At 44.8% G+C, this 18796-nt stretch overlaps 1 protein-coding gene across 2 annotated transcripts in view; it reads right to left on the bottom strand.

The window, feature by feature from the left end:
• Nucleotides 1–5204: 5204 nt before the first annotated feature.
• LOC128687863 (ileal sodium/bile acid cotransporter-like) overlaps nt 5205–18796 on the bottom strand; it is a 53182-nt gene continuing 39590 nt past the window's right edge. For both annotated transcript variants that reach the window (XM_070083509.1, XM_070083510.1), the window contains exons 6-11: nt 11194–11368; nt 10151–10298; nt 9401–9515; nt 6635–6821; nt 5922–6040; nt 5205–5480 (exon numbers count right to left, since the gene is read on the bottom strand). In XM_070083509.1, coding sequence (XP_069939610.1) covers nt 5349–5480; nt 5922–6040; nt 6635–6821; nt 9401–9515; nt 10151–10298; nt 11194–11368 — 876 coding nt within the window. In that variant the 3' untranslated portion in view covers nt 5205–5348. The remainder of the gene's footprint in view (nt 5481–5921; nt 6041–6634; nt 6822–9400; nt 9516–10150; nt 10299–11193; nt 11369–18796) is intronic.

Raw genomic sequence — 18796 nt, forward strand, 5'->3', positions numbered from 1 at the left:
TATATATATATATATATATATTTGTATATTCCACAACTTGGTCCTCTTCCATTGGTGATGAAATAAAAAAATAATTATATATAGAAATTTGGTAAGAATGTAAATTGCATATATACACAGAGAAGTGTATGTGTATGTGTCAGTATGTAAGCAATGTATACCTTGATCCTTTTTTTATTGATTATTTTTTTCTTGACCGTTGATTAGTAGGTTATCAGCGGTCTTACTGACCCTAGCGTAGTAGATTGGATTCAAACCCCTAAAGTCAGCCAGCCAGCAGAATTTGTAATAAAAAAAAAGATCATTATGATGAGAAACTGAAAATTTTAGAGCTGCGATTATTTTTTCCACTCGTGAAAGAACTAGACCCGTAAGGTCCGTTCACACACATAACGTTAGTGAATAACTCGAGGTAAATAATAATATAACTTCTTGTATAAAAATATTTTATAATATTATCCATAAAAATAATATATATATATATATATATATATATATATATATATATATATATATATATATATTTATATATATATATTTTATTATTTTTTTTATTATCACACTGGCCGATTCCCACCAAGGCAGGGTGGCCCGAAAAAGAAAAACTTTCACCATCATTCACTCCATCACTGTCTTGCCAGAAGGGTGCTTTACACTACAGTTTTTAAACTGCAACATTAACACCCCTCCTTCAGAGTGCAGGCACTGTACTTCCCATCTCCAGGACTCAAGTCCGGCCTGCCGGTTTCCCTGAATCCCTTCATAAATGTTACTTTGCTCACACTCCAACAGCACGTCAAGTATTAAAAACCATTTGTATCCATTCACTCCTATCAAACACGCTAACGCATGCCTGCTGGAAGTCCAAGCCCCTCGCACACAAAACCTCCTTTACCCCCTCCCTCCAACCTTTCCTAGGCCGACCCCTACCCCGCCTTCCTTCCACTACAGACTGATACACTCTTGAAGTCATTCTGTTTCGCTCCATTCTCTCTACATGTCCGAACCACCTCAACAACCCTTCCTCAGCCCTCTGGACAACAGTTTTGGTAATCCCGCACCTCCTCCTAACTTCCAAACTACGAATTCTCTGCATTATATTCACACCACACATTGCCCTCAGACATGACATCTTCACTGCCTCCAGTCTTCTCCTCGCTGCAACATTCATCACCCATGCTTCACACCCACACACACACACATATATATATATATATATATATATATATATATATATATATATATATATATATATATATATATATATATATATATATATATTAGAAAACGTTTCGGTCCTGGGACCTTGATCACTTCTAACATACAGAGGCTTCTAGGCACCGTCGGCGTCTGAGGTCTGGTTCGGTGAGAACGAGTTGTGCCTCATTCCAGTTCATCAAATGCCCCGTGGAGTCTCTGTGGAGGACACAGGCGTACCTTACATCGTCTCTGTTAGAGGCATTTCGATGCTCATTCAGGCGGACTGCAAGATCTCTGCCTGTCTCGCCTACATATTTCTTGGGACAGAACCCACAGGGGATAGTGTAGACGCCTGCTGTAGAAGTTAGAGATGTGGGGCTGCGTTTCGTAGTGAGGTCTTTGATAGATGATGTGTTTATGGTGGAAACGTTGATGTTACTCATAGCAAGTGCCCGGCGAGTATTCGTGGCAACATCGCCACATGGGAGTACTATGAACTGCTTAGGGGGCTGTTCCATGGGCGGTTTGTTGAGGATAGCCGGGCACTTGCTATGAGTAACATCAACGTTTCCACCATAAACACATCATCTATCAAAGACCTCACTACGAAACGCAGCCCCACACCTCTAACTTCTACAGCAGGCGTCTACACTATCCCCTGTGGGTTCTGTCCCAAGAAATATGTAGGCGAGAGAGGCAGAGATCTTGCAGTCCGCCTGAATGAGCATCGAAATGCCTCTAACAGAGACGATGTAAGGTACGCCTGTGTCCTCCACAGAGACTCCACGGGGCATTTGATGAACTGGAATGAGGCACAACTCGTTCTCACCGAACCAGACCTCAGACGCCGACGGTCCCTAGAACCCTCACTAATCGCCGTCACTGACACTATAGAACGCAACACTGGAAACTACAAAATTTCAAAAACATTGGCATACATGATACTTAAGCAGCACCAACCCAACAAAACAGGAGTCACATGATTTCATCGTCTACCCATCCTCATCATAGGTAGAGGTTGTTTTGAAAAGGACCTGCCTCGCATGGGCCAGTAGGCCTTCTACAGTGTTCCTCCATTCTTATGTTCTTATGACATTCCTCAGGTCACGTGCGTCACACCTCACTCTCCACCTATATATATAATGTCTTTCTACCTCTGTATATTACCAGAGGTAGAAAGACAAACCATAAACACCTAATTCATCTTGGCCCAGACTTCAGTACCTTCTTCAACCACACGGGCCAAGGCAAACCAGACATCATTCTGGCAAACCGAGCCAGCTCTCTATTTCAACATTACATCTCACCTGGCCCTATTACAGGCTCTGATCACATCCCAGTCATCTTACACATCTCCTCCAACCCTATCCTCATTCCAACCACACCTTCATTCTCCTACAAGAACGCTGACTGGGATGCTTTCAAACAACACATAGACAATATTAACCTCACCTATGACTACAACAACAAACCTATCTCTGACATCGATACTCAACTTGATCTCATCCAGGACACCATTACACAAGCAGCCAACATTGCAATACCAAAGAAAACTCACACCACTCGTTATTCCTTCAAACCATCACTCAGAACAAGAAGACTAATTATCTGCTACCACAACCGCTTCCTCTACAACACACATAGATTTAATCAAGTCCGATTAGATCTCACTTACCTTAGAAACAACATTTTACACAGCCTAGACCAAGACCACAACAATCACTGGTCACGACTAATACAACAAGCGGACAGGCAGCGTGTTAAAAACACTAAAGCCTTCTGGAACTTTATCAAAAAAATCAGAGGCACTACTCCCACCAACAAATTCAAACACATCACCCACAACAACACACACATCTCAGACCCACAGGCTGCTACCAACATCTTCAAACACATCTGGGAGAACATCTTCCACCCTCACCCACCTCGCCCTAACGTTATTCAACACATTCAGAACATAGAACACTGGAACACTGCACACACACAAGAAACAACACCAGACAGCCACATACATCTAGACACTCTTACCTCCTCCCAAGAACTCGACACTCCTTTCACCAACACAGACATTAAAACTCTCCTCAGACACCTTCCTCCAAAGGCTCCTGGTGCCTCTGGCCTAAACCATATTATCCTGAAACACCTTCCTGACTCTATCATTACTGCCTACACAAACCTCCTCAATGCCTCCCTTGCCTCTGGATACTTCCCTTCCCTCTTTAAAGCTGCTACTGCTATCCTCCTTCCTAAACCCAATAAAGATCACTCTGACCCTAGAAACTATCGCCCTATCAGCCTCCTCGAAACTTTAGGAAAACTCTTTGAAAAACTCATTAATCATCGCCTTCGCAGATACCTGGAACATAATTCTCTACTTTCAGATGGCCAGTTTGGCTTCAGAACACACAGATCCACACAGGATGCCATTAACATCATTCTCAACTACATCCACATAAATACAAAACAAAGAAACAGGACAGCCCTGGTTGCAAAAGACGTTGAAAAAGCTTTTGACACTGTGTGGCACGAGGGGCTCAAGTACAAACTCTGCACTAACTTCAACCTGCCTCTCAATACTCGTAAACTCCTCTGCAACTTCCTAGACGGCCGTACCATGAGAATCAAATTCCAAGGCTGTTACTCTGACTACTTCACACTAAATGCTGGAGTACCCCAGGGATCTGTCCTTTCCCCTACCCTCTACATTTTATACACTAACGACATTCCAACACCTGTATACCACAACTCCATCACACTAGCCTATGCAGACGACATTACACAACTTATCACTCATGCCAATATAGATACACTCACACACAAAACACAAAATGAGGTTGACAGGATAGCCATCTGGGAACAAAAATGGAGGATCAAAACCAATGCAGCAAAATCCAGCATTACGTATTTTAACTACAGGAAACGTGATCCTCCATTACCTGTCGAACTCAGAACAGCTGACACCCGCACTTACTTCCCTATCACACAATCTGTCACTGTCCTTGGCGTTAATCTTGACTACCTTCTTCGTTTACACGGACACATTCACTCAAGGCATGCAATAGCTAGTAAGGCCCTTGCGGGCCTCTACAAGCTGAAACATGCCTCTCAACGCACCAAACTACACCTCTACAAATCCCTAATACGTCCTCTGATAACTTACTCTCCTCTAGCCCTCTCTCTTGCAGCAAAAACAAACTTACTTAAACTGCAGCGTGTCCAGAACAAGGCGCTGCGCTGGGTGCTTGATGTCAGATGGGAGGACTTCGCCACAAGCGAGTCTCTCCATGCCCAGTTAGACGTCCCTGCGCTGAATCTGTACTGGAAGAGGCTCAGTGACAGACAGATAGACAAACTTGAGACACGACATGACTACTGGACCTCTCTCCTTGACAAAGACATTCGCAGACCCACAAACCAACACAACCTTTTCTACTCCTTGCAGGATCCTGCTCCTAACCCTACTTACAAATAACCTTGGATCCGCTGACAGGTACCTTCTAAGACAGGTACCATTCTCTGACCCACGTTCGCCTTAGCTTTTTTGGGTTAAGACATGACTCAGTTCTGCACTCCTCTCTAGCTCTAAACGTCGCAAGTCCCTTACTCCCAGCTCACCCCACCGGAGTCCCAACAGTAGAACCGGAATTTCTCTTTTCAATATCTGTCCCACGATCGCCTTTGCTGCTGGGTTAAGCCCTGGCTCTATTTCTACGATTAAGAACACTCCTCTCCAGCACTATTCTTCGTCTGTCCCGTCTTCCCCGCTCATCCCATTTGGGATCTTACCTGAACTTTCGTTCGTTCGTACCTCTGTATGTTAGAAGTGATCAAGGTCCCAGGACCGAAACGTTTTCTAATAAATATGTTATAGTGTTTGCTTACGTGTCTTTCTAAACCAACTTGTCGGTATTTATTACCAAGGTTTATACCATATATATATATATATATATATATATATATATATATATATATATATATATATATATATATATATATATATATATATATATATATATATATATATATATATATATATATATATATATATATATATATAACATTATACAGAATTTAATTCGGCATTAGCAGGTGCCAGCACATCACACCCTCCTGCAGGAGAACCTCCTCCTCTTCCTCTGGCAGGAGCATCAGACAGCTTCCTCCTTCAGATCAATCGCTGGGTTGTCCACTCCTCCTGAGTGTGTTGCTTGGTGGTTCAGCACACTGTCTCTGCTCTCCTCCTGCTTCTTGCTCTCTGTCTGGTTACTCTCTTCTGCCTTCTGCAAATAGGTTTGAAACATAATTTATGTTGTACCTTACCTTTGTATATGCACTTTGTGTATGTGCGTTCGTGTGTGTGTAATTATCAATCCTGGCATTAGCTAATTAACCATTTGAGTTATTATGGGAACGAGAAGGAAAGGGGTGAGCTCCATTTCTTGGCCCCACCTCTTGCCTGAGAACAATAAGGGTGGAAACGCTGGGCATGTTTCTTTACGCCTGCTGTCCCCGTTCACCTAGCAAGTAGGTACCTGAGTGTTAGTTGACCGGTGTGGGTCGCATCCTGGAGGACAAGATTGAAGGGCCACAATGGCAATAAGACAGACAGTCCTCGACGACGTACTGACTTTCCTGGGTTATCCTGGATAGCTAACCTTCCTGGTTAAAAATCCGAACAAAATCTTATCTTAAATACTGACCGGGTGTGGGAGTGTACTGACCGTGGCTGAAAGTTGAGGTTCAGTAGGCTTGTCGGAGTGGCAGCAGAGGTAGATGCGGTAGATGATGAGGGCTGTCAGTAGGGGTAGAGGAGTCATCACCACAACAGCAGCTGGTAACGCTGGAACACACGTACAACAGTGTTACTGTGAGGATCATATTTGTTGTGTTGTCAGCAGTGCTACTGTGAAGATCACACACCTGTTGTGTTGTCAACAGTGTTACTGTGAAGATCACATCTGTTGTGTTGGGTTCAACAACAGTATTACCGTGAACAGTAAGTTTATTCAGGTATACACAAATGCAGTTACATAGATTATCATACGTAGTAGCATATGTGTAGAGAACCTAAGATAACCCAAAAAAGCCAAAGTGACTTATTTCACACCTGTTGTCTGGGGGTCAATAACACATGTTGAGTGGCTAACAACAGGGTTACCGTGAAGTCCACACCTGTTGTATTGGGGTCAACAACGGCATTAAAGACCACATTTATTGTATGGGATGAACGCAGGTTGAATGGCAGACAGAAAATGGAGCATATTTTGCGTTCCTTAGAGTTAGTAAGTAAGTTTATTCAGGTATACACAAATACAGTTACATAGAATTATCATACATAGCAGCATATGTGTAGAGAACCTAGGATAACCCAAAAAAGTCAGACAGAGTGACTTATTTCCTTATTTTCTTAGAGAGAGAGAGAGAGAATTATTACCTGACGTCAGGTCTCCGGCTGGTTTCTCCAGGGTGATTCTGAGGATGACGATGGCCACGCCCAGATTCTGGATGCCCGTCTCTATGCTGATGGCTATCGTGTCCCGTCGAGGCAGTCGCAGCATGGATGCTAGTGCCATTCCGCAGAGGTAACCCAACGACGGCAATGCCAACCCAGCCGCTAGACTCTGAGAGATAGGCATATGTTACAATGGTTCTCATTATGTAAAGTTGTTGCGGCCACTTGAAGGATATTTCTCCTTCAAGTGGCCGCCACAACTCTCTCTCTCTCTCTCTCTCTCTCTCTCTCTCTCTCTCTCTCTCTCTCTCTCTCTCTCTCTCTCTCTCTCACACACACACACACACACACACACACACACACACACACACACACACACACACACACACACACACACACACACTCACACACACACATTGCGGGAGGTGCAGTGGGACAGAAAAACGGTAGGAAAGTCAGTAAATGAAATGATGGAATATGTAACAACAAAATGCAAGGAGGCAGAGGAAAGGTTTGTTCTCAAGGGCAACAGAAACAATGGGAAGACCAAAGCGAGTCCTTGGTTTACCCGGAGGTGCAGGGAGGCAAAAACTAAGTGCATTAGAGAATGGAAGTGGTATAGAAGGCAAAGGACCCAGGAAAAAGATCAGTCGAAGAGCCAGAAACGAATATGCACAGATAAGGAGGAAGGCCCAGCGACAGTACGAAAATGACATAGCATCGAAAGTCAAGTCTGAGCCGAAACTGCTGTTTAGCCACATTAGGAGAAAGACAACAGTCAAAGACCAGGTGATCAGGCTGAGGAAAGAAGGTGGGGAACTCATAAGAAACGACCAAGAGGTATGCGAGGAGCTCAACACGAGATTTAAGGAAGGACTCTGGGAGACAGGAAGGACTCTGGGAAGACATGACAGAGGGGGACACCAACAGGGAATAGACGAACAAGTGCTGGATGATATGCACACAACTGAGGAGGAGGTGAAGAAGCTGCTAAGTGACCTTGATACCTCAAAGGCAATGGGACCGGAAAACATCTCCCCGTGGGTCCTCAGGGAGGGAGCACGTATACTGTGTGTGCCATTAACCACAATCTTCAACATATCCCTTGCTGGGCAACTACCTGAGGTATGGAAGACCGCAAATGTAGTTCCCATTTTTAAAAAAAACGAGACAGAAAAGAGGCACTAAATTACAGACCAGTGTCACTGACGTGTATAGTATGCAAAGTCATGGTGAAGATTATCAGGAGGAGAGTAGTGGAGCACCTGGAACGGAACAAGATTATAAATGACAACCAGCACGGATTCATGGAAGGCAAATCCTGTGTTACAAACCTTCTGGAGTTTTATGACAAAGTTACAGAAGTAAGACACGAGAGGGGTGGGTTGATTGCATTTTCTTGCACTGCAAGAAGGCCTTCGACACAGTTCCTCACAAGAGACTAGTGCAGAAACTAGAGGATCAGGCGCATATAACAGGAAGGACACTGCAATTGATCAGAGAATACCTGACAGGGAAGCAACAACGAGTCATGGTACGGGATGAGGTATCACAGTGGGCACCTGTGACTACCGGGGTCCCACAGGGGTGGGTCCTAAGACCAGTGCTATTTTTGGTATATGTGTGAATGACATGATGGAGAGGTGTCCCTGTTCGCAGATGATGTGAAGTTAATGAGGAGAATTAAATCAGATGAGGATCAGGCAGGACTTCAAAGAGACCTGGACAGGCTGGACACGTGGTCCAGCAACTGGCTTCTTGAATTCAACCCTGCCCAATGCAAAGTCATGAAGATCGGAGAAGGGCAAAGAAGACCGCAGACAGAGTATAGGCTAGGTGGCCAAAGACTGCAAACCTCACTCAAGGAGAAAGATCTTGGGGTGACCATAACACCAAGCATGTCTCCGGAGGCACACATCAACCAGATAACTGCTGCAGCATATGGACGCCTGGCAAACCTGAGAATAGCGTTCCGATACCTTAGTAAGGAATCGTTCAAGACACTGTACACTGTGTACATCAGGCCCATACTGGAGTATGCAGCACCAGTTTGGAACCCACACCTGGTCAAGCACGTCAAGAAATTAGAGAAAGTGCAAAGGTTTGCAATAAGGCTAGTTCCGAAGCTCAGGGGTATGTCCTACGAAGAAAGGTTGAGGGAAAACGGACTGACGACATTGGAAGACAGGAGGTTCAGGGGAGACATGATAACGACATACAAAATACTGCGTGGAATGGATAAGGTGTACAGAGACAGGTTGTTCCAGAGAGGGGACACAGTAACAAGGGGTCACTATTGGAAGCTGAAGACTCAGACGAGTCAGAGGGATGTTAGGAAGTATTTCTTCAGTCATAGAGTCGTCAGGAAGTGGAATAGCCTAGCAAGTGATGTAGCGGAGGCAGGAACCATACATAGCTTTAAGACGAGGTATGACAAAGCTCAGGAAGCAGAGAGAGGATCTAGTAGCGATCAGTGAAGAGGCGGGGCCAGGAGCTGAGTATCGACCCCTGCAACCACAATTAGGTGAGTACATTCTTTCCGTTCCTTATACATACACTTTCCCATACCCTCCACACCCCCCTAAACTCACCCTCACACTTACTCTGACACTTCCTCACACTTACTCTGACACTCTCCCTCACACTTACTCTGAAACTCTCCCCCACACACCCTCTCCCATACCCTCCCACACATTCATACACCCTCATGCACTCCCTCACACCCAGTTCACTATCACTCACTATCACCTTCACATCGAAGAGGCTGAAGACATAGCGGTTAGCGTAAACACCGAAGGTGAAGGTGAAGATGATGACGATGAGTGCCAGTGGTGTCAGAAGGCACCTCAGGCCCTTGGCCACTCTGTAAAATAAGAGATACAGGAGAATTACTTTCAGTCACTCCCGTTCCTAGCTGGTAAATCACCTCTCTGAAACAAGACACCTGCTTAAATTTACTCACTCTTAGGCGGACTGAAACTAATGACGACGTTCCAGTTCGACTTAGACCATTAACAAGTTACACCGAAACTTCGGAAACGTCTTCATAAATTTAGGTCTGCTAGGTGCGGGTTATCTGTGTATTGTTCCAATCATGGTATTGTGAGCTTATATTCTTTACAAGACACATCCTCCTCCTCCTCCTACCCCTGCTCGGTAATTTGTAAGATTTCTCCTTCTGGGGAGATGTACTTGGTAGGAAACCTACCCGGGGAGACGTGCCTGGGAGAAGACAAGATAAGATAAGATAAGATTTCGTTCGGATTTTTAACCCCGGAGGGTTAGCCACCCAGGATAACCCAAGAAAGTCAGTGCGTCATCGAGGACTGTCTAACTTATTTCCATTGGGGTCCTTAATCTTGTCCCCCAGGATGCGACCCACACCAGTCGACTAACACCCAGGTACCTATTTGCTGCTAGGGGGAGACGTACCTGGGAGAGAAGACCTACCCGGGGAGACGTACCTGGGAAGGAGACGTTACTGGGGATGAGATCTACCTGGGGAAGAAGCGCTGGATGAGGATGCCCAGGCAGCAAGGGATGGAGAGGGAGAGCACTAGCCCAGCGATGTTCCAGTAAGGGATGACGAACTGCACCTCCCTCATGATGACCCGACCCAGCAACAACACCCACATCGGCACCATCACTGTGGTGAACATCGGAGAACACGGGTGGCAACAAGTAAATACGAGTGCAAGCAAGTGAATACAAGACAGCAGAATTTAATGTTAGCAAGTAACATGTGATGAATACTGGGGGGGGATAGGTGACAGCTCGTGATGAATACTGAAGATAATGAAAGCATCACGATGATCACACTTGTCTTCATTAATGAGAAGCTCATGTGTTATACTGATTAACTTTAAAATAACCTTCAGTGTATGCATGGAGAAACTGGATTAATGCAGCTGTAGTAAGGAGTCGAGGACTTCAAAAATGATGTATATTAAATAAAAGATTCTAAGGATGTCTACAAAAAAATTCCTCCCACAGCTAGTAGAGTCCAGAGATGACCTACGAAGTAGAGACGTATCGGATGTGAAAATTCAGATATCCGCGGATGTGGATGTGTATGAGGATGTCTTACTTATTTTGCGGATGCAGATGTATATGCGGATATCTGTTTACAGTGAAATGCGGATGCGGAAGTAAGAAATTGTGCGGATTTTCCGAGGATGCGGACATCCGATACATTACTACGAAGACTAGCAGAACTGAAATGCCTTCATATAACGTTATATAGCACATGAGATCATGAAGGGATATGAGAATATAATTGAGCATTACCTTTTTAGCGTCCTCAACCGGAAAAACGAAGGCCACTAATTAAAAAAACAATGAAGGTTCAAAAAGAATACTAGAGTGAGTTTTTCACATATAGTGTCTTAGATTGCTGGAGTACGATGCAAGGGGAAGAAGTGAGTGCTACAACCATTGGAGACGTTTTAACAGTTATATGAAAAAGTAAACAATGGGAGACTGGGCACCATGAGCATGCTGGGTCAACATATAGGTGATCACACCACTGGCTCCTGCCCTACCGAAAGCCAAGACGCTAGAGACGAAGGTCATCATCACGGAAAGGTCGAGGGAGCCTCCTAGGAGGTGGGTCCACAAGTTGGAAGCCCCGCCGCCGGGGCAACACCCAGCCAGGAAGAAACCCAGCTGACCTAGAGGGTTCTCTGGGAAGGTAAGCCAACCCACACCAAAAGCGATCTGCAGAAGAGCCAGAGAAATTAGTATTTTTTTAAATTAAACATGACTGGGTACATAGGCAGTATCATATTCCATCACACAGAATGGTTTTTGTACACGAGGTAATGAAATGTGTGTGTGTGTAGCATACTGGACTGTAGGATGATGTTGTGAAAGAAGGTTGTGGAGAGGGACTGTGGATTGAGGTTGTGAGCTGGGACTGTAGAAAGAAGTCTAGGAGGGTTATGCTGGAGGGTTGTGTTGGCGAGCTGTGGAGTCATCCACATTTACCAGTTTCTCTAGTCTCTCCGCGTAGTGAACACTGCCAATTCTAGAACTAGTCTAGTTGATAACCTTGGGATCTTCACATGCTTCTCAACATGCTTGATCAAACAGGAACTCCACATTGGTGAAACGCACTTTAAGACAGACCTGATATACGTTATGCATAGATTCGTGAAGGATGCTTCAGCGAGGTCGCTGAAAGTTTTTCTGAGATTCTCTAATTTCACAGAGGTTACCAAGGATGACCAGGATGACTCGAATATGGAACACATTCGTACAGCATAATGATGTCAACGAGATAAAGTCAGTTGATCACATGAAAATGCTGGCCCACAAATGGCTCCAACTTCATCCTGTTCCCTACTTGTATGTCTCATAACAATAAAAATGCTTTCAAATGAGCTGATGTAGGTAACAGCTCTTAGCTTGTCAATAAAGTTAGGAATCCTTAACCTGTAAATAGCTTGTTAATAAAGCTAGGAATCCTTAACCTGTAAATAGCTTGTCAATAAAGCTAGGGATCCCTAACCTTGTCAAACCCTGTGTAAAAAAAAAAAAAAAAAAAAAAGGGTCATACAGCTGATGTGCTCCTCCGGCGGTATGTTGTGTCATGTTCAATTACAGATCATTTTCTTTGTGCGACGTTTGCAGTTTCTCTCCTCCTGGTCTGTTTTCCATCTTTAGTCTTCCCTCTCTTTTATACGAATTGCATGATTTTCCACTTACTCGAAAAAAAAGTTCAATAATCATTTGTCTGACTAAACTATAACTTGTCCAATTCTCCATGTCGTCCCTCTCTGTCGTCTTCTGTTTATTTTCTTATCAATAGACTCTAATTGTCAGTACAGATATACGTATATGGAATTCGATCCCCTTATGGCAAGTCACTTCCATTTTTTTCTGGAAACGTAGTGGCTCGAGTTCTGATACTTTGGGAACCCTATATGTTATTACTGTCCATTCAAACATTTCCTCCCGTAATGTTACTCTCTATTTTCTACCTTCGAGATGTTTCCTGCACTTCAGAAAGATGCAATTTATTATTCCTTTTGTTTCGTTCATTATCTCGATTATTTCGACAAAGAACTTCAGTAGTTTTGTTAAATAGTCTCCCGTTGCTGAAGCGTCCTCTCCAAATCCTTCAGTGTCCTCCTCTTGACAATCTTCAATACTTTGGACAGGATGCAAGTCTGTGGTGCTGTCCTGTAGTTCACTGCACAGATGTGTGTGTACTTACCTATATGTGGTTGCAGTCATAGTTCCTGCCCCCGCCTCTTCGCTGTTCTGTGTGTGTGGGGGGGGGGTATTCATCTACTTGGCGGTACTGCATAACATTAACATATTAACGTAATTAATGGGTTATCACTTCCCCATTACTAACTGGTTCAAAGACAACATAATCAGTGCCTCCTTTGAGACAGGTACTTTGGGTACTGGAGTTACCTGGAGTTTACCTGGAGAGAGTTCCGGGGGTCAACGCCCCCGCGGCCCGGTCTGTGACCAGGCCTCCTGGTGGATCAGAGCCTGATCAACCAGGCTGTTACTGCTGGCTGCACGCAAACCAACGTACGAGCCACAGCCCGGCTGATCAGGAACCGACTTTAGGTGCTTATCCAGTGCCAGCTTGAAGACTGCCAGGGGTCTGTTGGTAATCCCCCTTATGTATGCTGGGAGGCAGTTGAACAGTCTCGGGCCCCTGACACTTATTGTATGGTCTCTTAACGTGCTAGTGACACCCCTGCTTTTCATTGGGGAGATGTTGCATCGTCTGCCAAGTCTTTTGCTTTCGTAGTGAGTGATTTTCGTGTGCAAGTTCGGTACTAGTCCCTCTAGGATTTTCCAGGTGTATATAATCATGTATCTCTCCCGCCTGCGTTCAAGGGGAATACAGGTTCAGGAACCTCAAGCGCTCCCAGTAATTGAGGTGTTTTATCTCCGTTATGCGCGCCGTGAAGGTTCTCTGTACATTTTCTAGGTCAGCAATCTCACCTGCCTTGAAAGGTGCTGTTAGTGTGCAGCAATATTCCAGCCTAGATAGAACAAGTGACCTGAAGAGTGTCATCATGGGCTTGGCATCCCTAGTTTTGAAGGTTCTCATTATTCATCCTGTCATTTTTCTAGCAGATGCGATTGATACAATGTTATGGTCCTTGAAGGTGAGATCCTCCGACATGATCACTCCCAGGTCTTTGACGTTGGTGTTTCGCTCTATTTTGTGGCCAGAATTTGTTTTGTACTCTGATGAAGATTTAATTTCCTCGTGTTTACCATATCTGAGTAATTGAAATTTCTCATCGTTGAACTTCATATTGTTTTCTGCAGCCCACTGAAAGATTTGGTTGATGTCCGCCTGGAGCCTTGCAGTGTCTGCAATGGAAGACACTGTCATGCAGATTCGGGTGTCATCTGCAAAGGAAGACACGGTGCTGTGGCTGACATCCTTGCCTATGTCAGATATGAGGATGAGGAACAAGATGGGAGCGAGTACTGTGCCTTGTGGAACAGAGCTTTTCACCGTAGCTGCCTCGGACTTTACTCTGTTGACTACTACTCTCTGTGTTCTGTTAGTGAGGAAATTATAGATCCATCGATCGACCTTTCCTGTTATTCCTTTAGCACGCATTTTGTGCGCTATTACGCCATGGTCACACTTGTCGAAGGCTTTTGCAAAGTCTGTATATATTACATCTGCATTCTTTTTGTCTTCTAGTGCATCTAGGACCTTGTCGTAGTGATCCAATAGTTGAGACAGACAGGAGCGACCTGTTCTAAACCCATGTTGCCCTGGGTTGTGTAACTGATGGGTTTCTAGATGGGTGGTGATCTTGCTTCTTAGGACCCTTTCAAAGATTTTTATGATATGGGATGTTCGTGCTATCGGTCTGTAGTTCTTTGCTGTTGCTTTACTGCCCCCTTTGTGGAGTGGGGCTATGTCTGTTGTTTTTAGTAACTGTGGGACGACCCCCGTGTCCATGCTCCCTCTCCATAGGATGGTAAAGGCTCGTGATAGGGGCTTCTTGCAGTTCTTGATGAACACGGAGTTCCATGAGTCTGGCCCTGGGGCAGAGTTCATGGGCATGCCATTTATCGCCTGTTCGAAGTCATTTGGCGTCAGGATAACATCAGATAGGCTTGTGTTAACCAAATTCTGTGGCTCTCTCATAAAAAATTCATTTTGATCTTCGACTCTCAGTCTGGTTAGCGGCTTGCTAAAAACTGAGTCATATTGGGACTTGAGTAGCTCACTCATTTCCTTGCTGTCATCTGTGTAGGACCCATCTTGTTTAAGTAAGGGCCCAATACTGGACGTTGTTCTCGACTTTGATTTGGCATAGGAGAAGAAATACTTTGGGTTTCTTTCGATTTCATTTATGACTTTTATTTCTTCCCGCGATTCCTGACTCCTATAAGATTCCTTTAGCTTAAGTTCGATGTTTGCTATTTCTCTGACCAGTGTCTCCCTACGCATTTCAGATATATTGACCTCTTTTAGCCACTCTGTTATTCTTTTCCGTCGCCTGTAAAGGGAGCGCCTGTCTCTTTCTATTTTACATCTACTCCTCATTTTTCTTAGAGGAATAAGCCTTGTGCATACATCGAGTGCCACCAAGTTAATCTGTTCTAGGCATAAGTTGGGGTCTGTGTTGCTTAGTATATCTTCCCAGCTTATATCGGTTAGGACTTGGTTTACTTGGTCCCACTTTATGTTTTTGTTATTGAAGTTGAATTTGGTGAATGCTCCCTCGTGACTAATCTAAGTTCTGAAGCTGTGAATCGAAGAGAGAGAGAGAGAGAAAGAGAGAGAGAGAGAGATAGAGAGAGAGAGAGAGAGAGAGAGAGAGAGAGAGAGAGAGAGAGAGAGAGAGAGAGAGAGAGAGAGAGAGAGAGAGAGAGAGAGAGAGAGAGAGAGAGAATGTGTGTGTGGAGATTTCAGTGGGAAACTCCCACATTAAGATTCCTTGGATGCTTTTGTTCGACATCGAACCTAGAGCTATAATTTACCACAGTGTACATGTGTGTGTGTGTGTGTGTGTGTGTGTGTGTGTGTGTGTGTGTGTGTGTGTGTGTGTGTGTGTGTGTGTGTGTGTGTGTGTGTGTGTGTGTGTGTGTGTGTGTGTGTATGTGTGTGTGTGTACTCACCTATTTGTGGTTGCAGGGGTCGATTCATAGCTCCTGGCCCCGCCTCTTCGCTGATTGCTACTAGGTCCTCTCTCTCCCTGCCCCATGAGCTTTATCATACCTCGCCTTAAAACTATGTATGGTTTCCGCCTCCACTACGTCACTTTCTAGGCTATTCCACGGTCTGACTACTCTATGATTGAAAAAATACTTCCTAACATCCCTTTGATTCATCTGAGTCTTCAACTTCCAATTGTGACCTCTTGTGTCTGGGTCCCCTCTCTGGAACATCCCGTCTTTGTCCACCTCGTCTATTCCGCGCAGTATTTTATATGTCGTTATCATGTCTCCCCTGACCCTCCTGTCCTCCAGTGTCGTCAGGCCGATTTCCCTCAACCTTTCTTCGTAGGACAATCCCCGTAGCTCTGGGACTATCCTTGTTGCAAACCTTTGCACTTTCTCTAATTTCTTGACGTGCTCGACTAGGTGTGGATTCCAAACTGGTGCTGCATACTCCAGTATGGGCCTGACGTAAATGGTATACAGAGTCTTGAACGAATCCTTACTGAGGTATCGGAACGCTTTCCGTAGGTTTGCCAGGCGCCCGTATGCTGCAGCAGTTATCTGATTGATGTGCGCCTCAGGAGATATGCTCGGTGTTATACTCACCCCCAGATCTTTTTCCTTGAGTGAGGTTTGCAGTCTTTGGCCATCTAAACTATATTGTGTCTGCGGTCTTCTTTGCCCTTCCCCAATCTTCATGACTTTGCATTTGGCAGTGTTAAACTCAAGGAGCCAGTTGCTGGACCAGGCTTGTAGCCTGTCCAGGTCTTTTTGTAGTCCTGCCTGATCCTCATCCGATTTGATTCTTCTCATTAATTTCATACCATCTGCAAACAAGGACACTTCTGAGTCTATCCCTTCCGTTATGTCGTTCACATATACCAAGAACAGCACAGGTCCTAGGACTGACCCCTGTGGAACCCCGCTTGTCACAAGCGCCCACTCTGACACCTCGTCACGTACCATGACTCGTTGTTGCCTCCCTGTCAGGTATTCTCTGATCCATTGCAGTGCCTTTCCTGTTATGTGTGCCTGATCCTCTAGCTTTTGCAGTAACCTCTTGTGAGGAACTGTGTCGAAGGCCTTCTTGCAGTCCAAAAAAATGCAGTCGATCCACCCCTCTCTCTCTTGTCTTACTTCTGTCACCTTGTCATAAAACTCTAGTAGGTTTGTGACACAGGATTTTCCTTCCCTGAAACCGTGCTGGTTGTCAATTATACACTTGTTTCTTTCCAGGTGCTCCACCACTCTCCTCCTGATGATCTTCTCCATGACCTTGCATACTATACACGTTAGTGATACAGGTCTGTAGTTTAGTGCCTCATGTCTGTCTCCCTTTTTAAAAATTGGGACTACATTTGCCATCTTCCATACCTCAGGGAGTTGCCCAGTTTCAAATGATGTGTTGAAGATCTTTGTTAATGGCACACACAATATCTCTGCTCCCTCTTTAAGGACCCACGGAGAGATGTTGTCTGGTCCCACCGCCTTTGAGGTGTCAAGTTCGCATAGCAGCTTCTTCACTTCCTCCTTGGTTATATGTACCTCATCCAGCACTTGCTGGTGTACCCCCTTGTTCTGATTTCCTGGAGTCCTACTGGTTTCCACTGTAAATACTTCTTTAAATCTCGTGTTGAGCTCCTGACATACCTCTCGGTTGTTTCTTGTGAATTCCCCATCACCCTTCCTCAGTCTGATTACCTGGTCCTTGACTGTTGTTTTCTTCCTGATGTGGCTGTACAACAGCTTCGGGTCAGTCTTGACTTTCGATGCTATGTCATTTTCATATTGTCGCTGAGCCTCCCTTCTTATCTGTGCATATTCGTTTCTGGCTCTTCGGCTAATCTCTTTATTTTCCTGAGTTCTCTGTCTTCTGTACCTTTTCCATTCTCTAGTACACCTAGTTTTTGCCTCCCTACACCTTTGGGTGAACCAAGGACTCGTTCTGTTCTTCCCATTATTTCTGTTTTCCTTGGGAACAAACTTCTCCTCTGCCTCCTTGCATTTTGTTGCCACATAGTCCATCATTTCTTGTACTGGTTTTCCTGTCAGTTCCCTCTCCCACTGAATGTTTTGAAGGAAGTTCCTCATGCCTGAGTAGTTCCCCCTTTTGTAGTTTGGTTTTTCCCACCCTATTCCTGCTACTCTCTCCACTTGGAGCTCAACTATGTAGTCGAAGCACAGAACCACATGATCACTAGCTCCCAGGGGCCTTTCATACAAGATATCCTCGATGTCTGAACTACTCAAGGTGAATACAAGGTCCAGTCTTGCTGGTTCATCTTCTCCTCTCTCTCTGGTAGTGTCTCTAACATGTTGATGCATGAGGTTTTCCAGTACTACATCCATCATCTTGGCTCTCCATGTTTCGGGACCCCCATGGGGCTCCAGGTTTTCCCAGTCAATCTCCTTGTGATTGAAATCACCCATAACTAGTAACTTTGCTCCCCCCATGTGTGCTCTCCTGGCCACCTCGGCTAGTGTGTCGACCATGGCTCTGTTGCTCTCATTGTATTCTTCTCTTGATCTCCTGCAGTTCTGTGGTGGGTTGTACATTACTGCAATTATCACCTTATGTCCCTCAGACTGGATTGTTCCTACTAAGTAGTCCCTTTCACCCGTGCCATCCATTCCTTCCATTTTCTCAAAACCCCACTGGTTTTTAATGAGCAGTGCAACTCCTCCTCCCCCTCTCCTCCCTCTGTCTTTCCTGAGGATTTGATATCCGGGTGGAAAGATTGAATCTGTTATTATTCTGGTGAGTTTTGTTTCTGTGAGTGCTATTATGTCTGGGGATGTCTCCTTGATTCTTTCGTGCCACTCCTCATACTTATTTGTTATTCCATCTGCATTTGTATACCACACCTTCAACTTCTTTTCTAAGACTGTGGTCTGGGAGATGTATAGGGGTTGGGGAAGTGGGAGACCTGATAAGGAACTATGGGTGGTTGCTGTGGGGGTGGAGTTTGTAATGTAGTGGGT

Source organism: Cherax quadricarinatus, chromosome 10, assembly GCF_038502225.1.
Source record: "Cherax quadricarinatus isolate ZL_2023a chromosome 10, ASM3850222v1, whole genome shotgun sequence".
NCBI classification, from domain to species: domain Eukaryota; kingdom Metazoa; phylum Arthropoda; class Malacostraca; order Decapoda; family Parastacidae; genus Cherax; species Cherax quadricarinatus.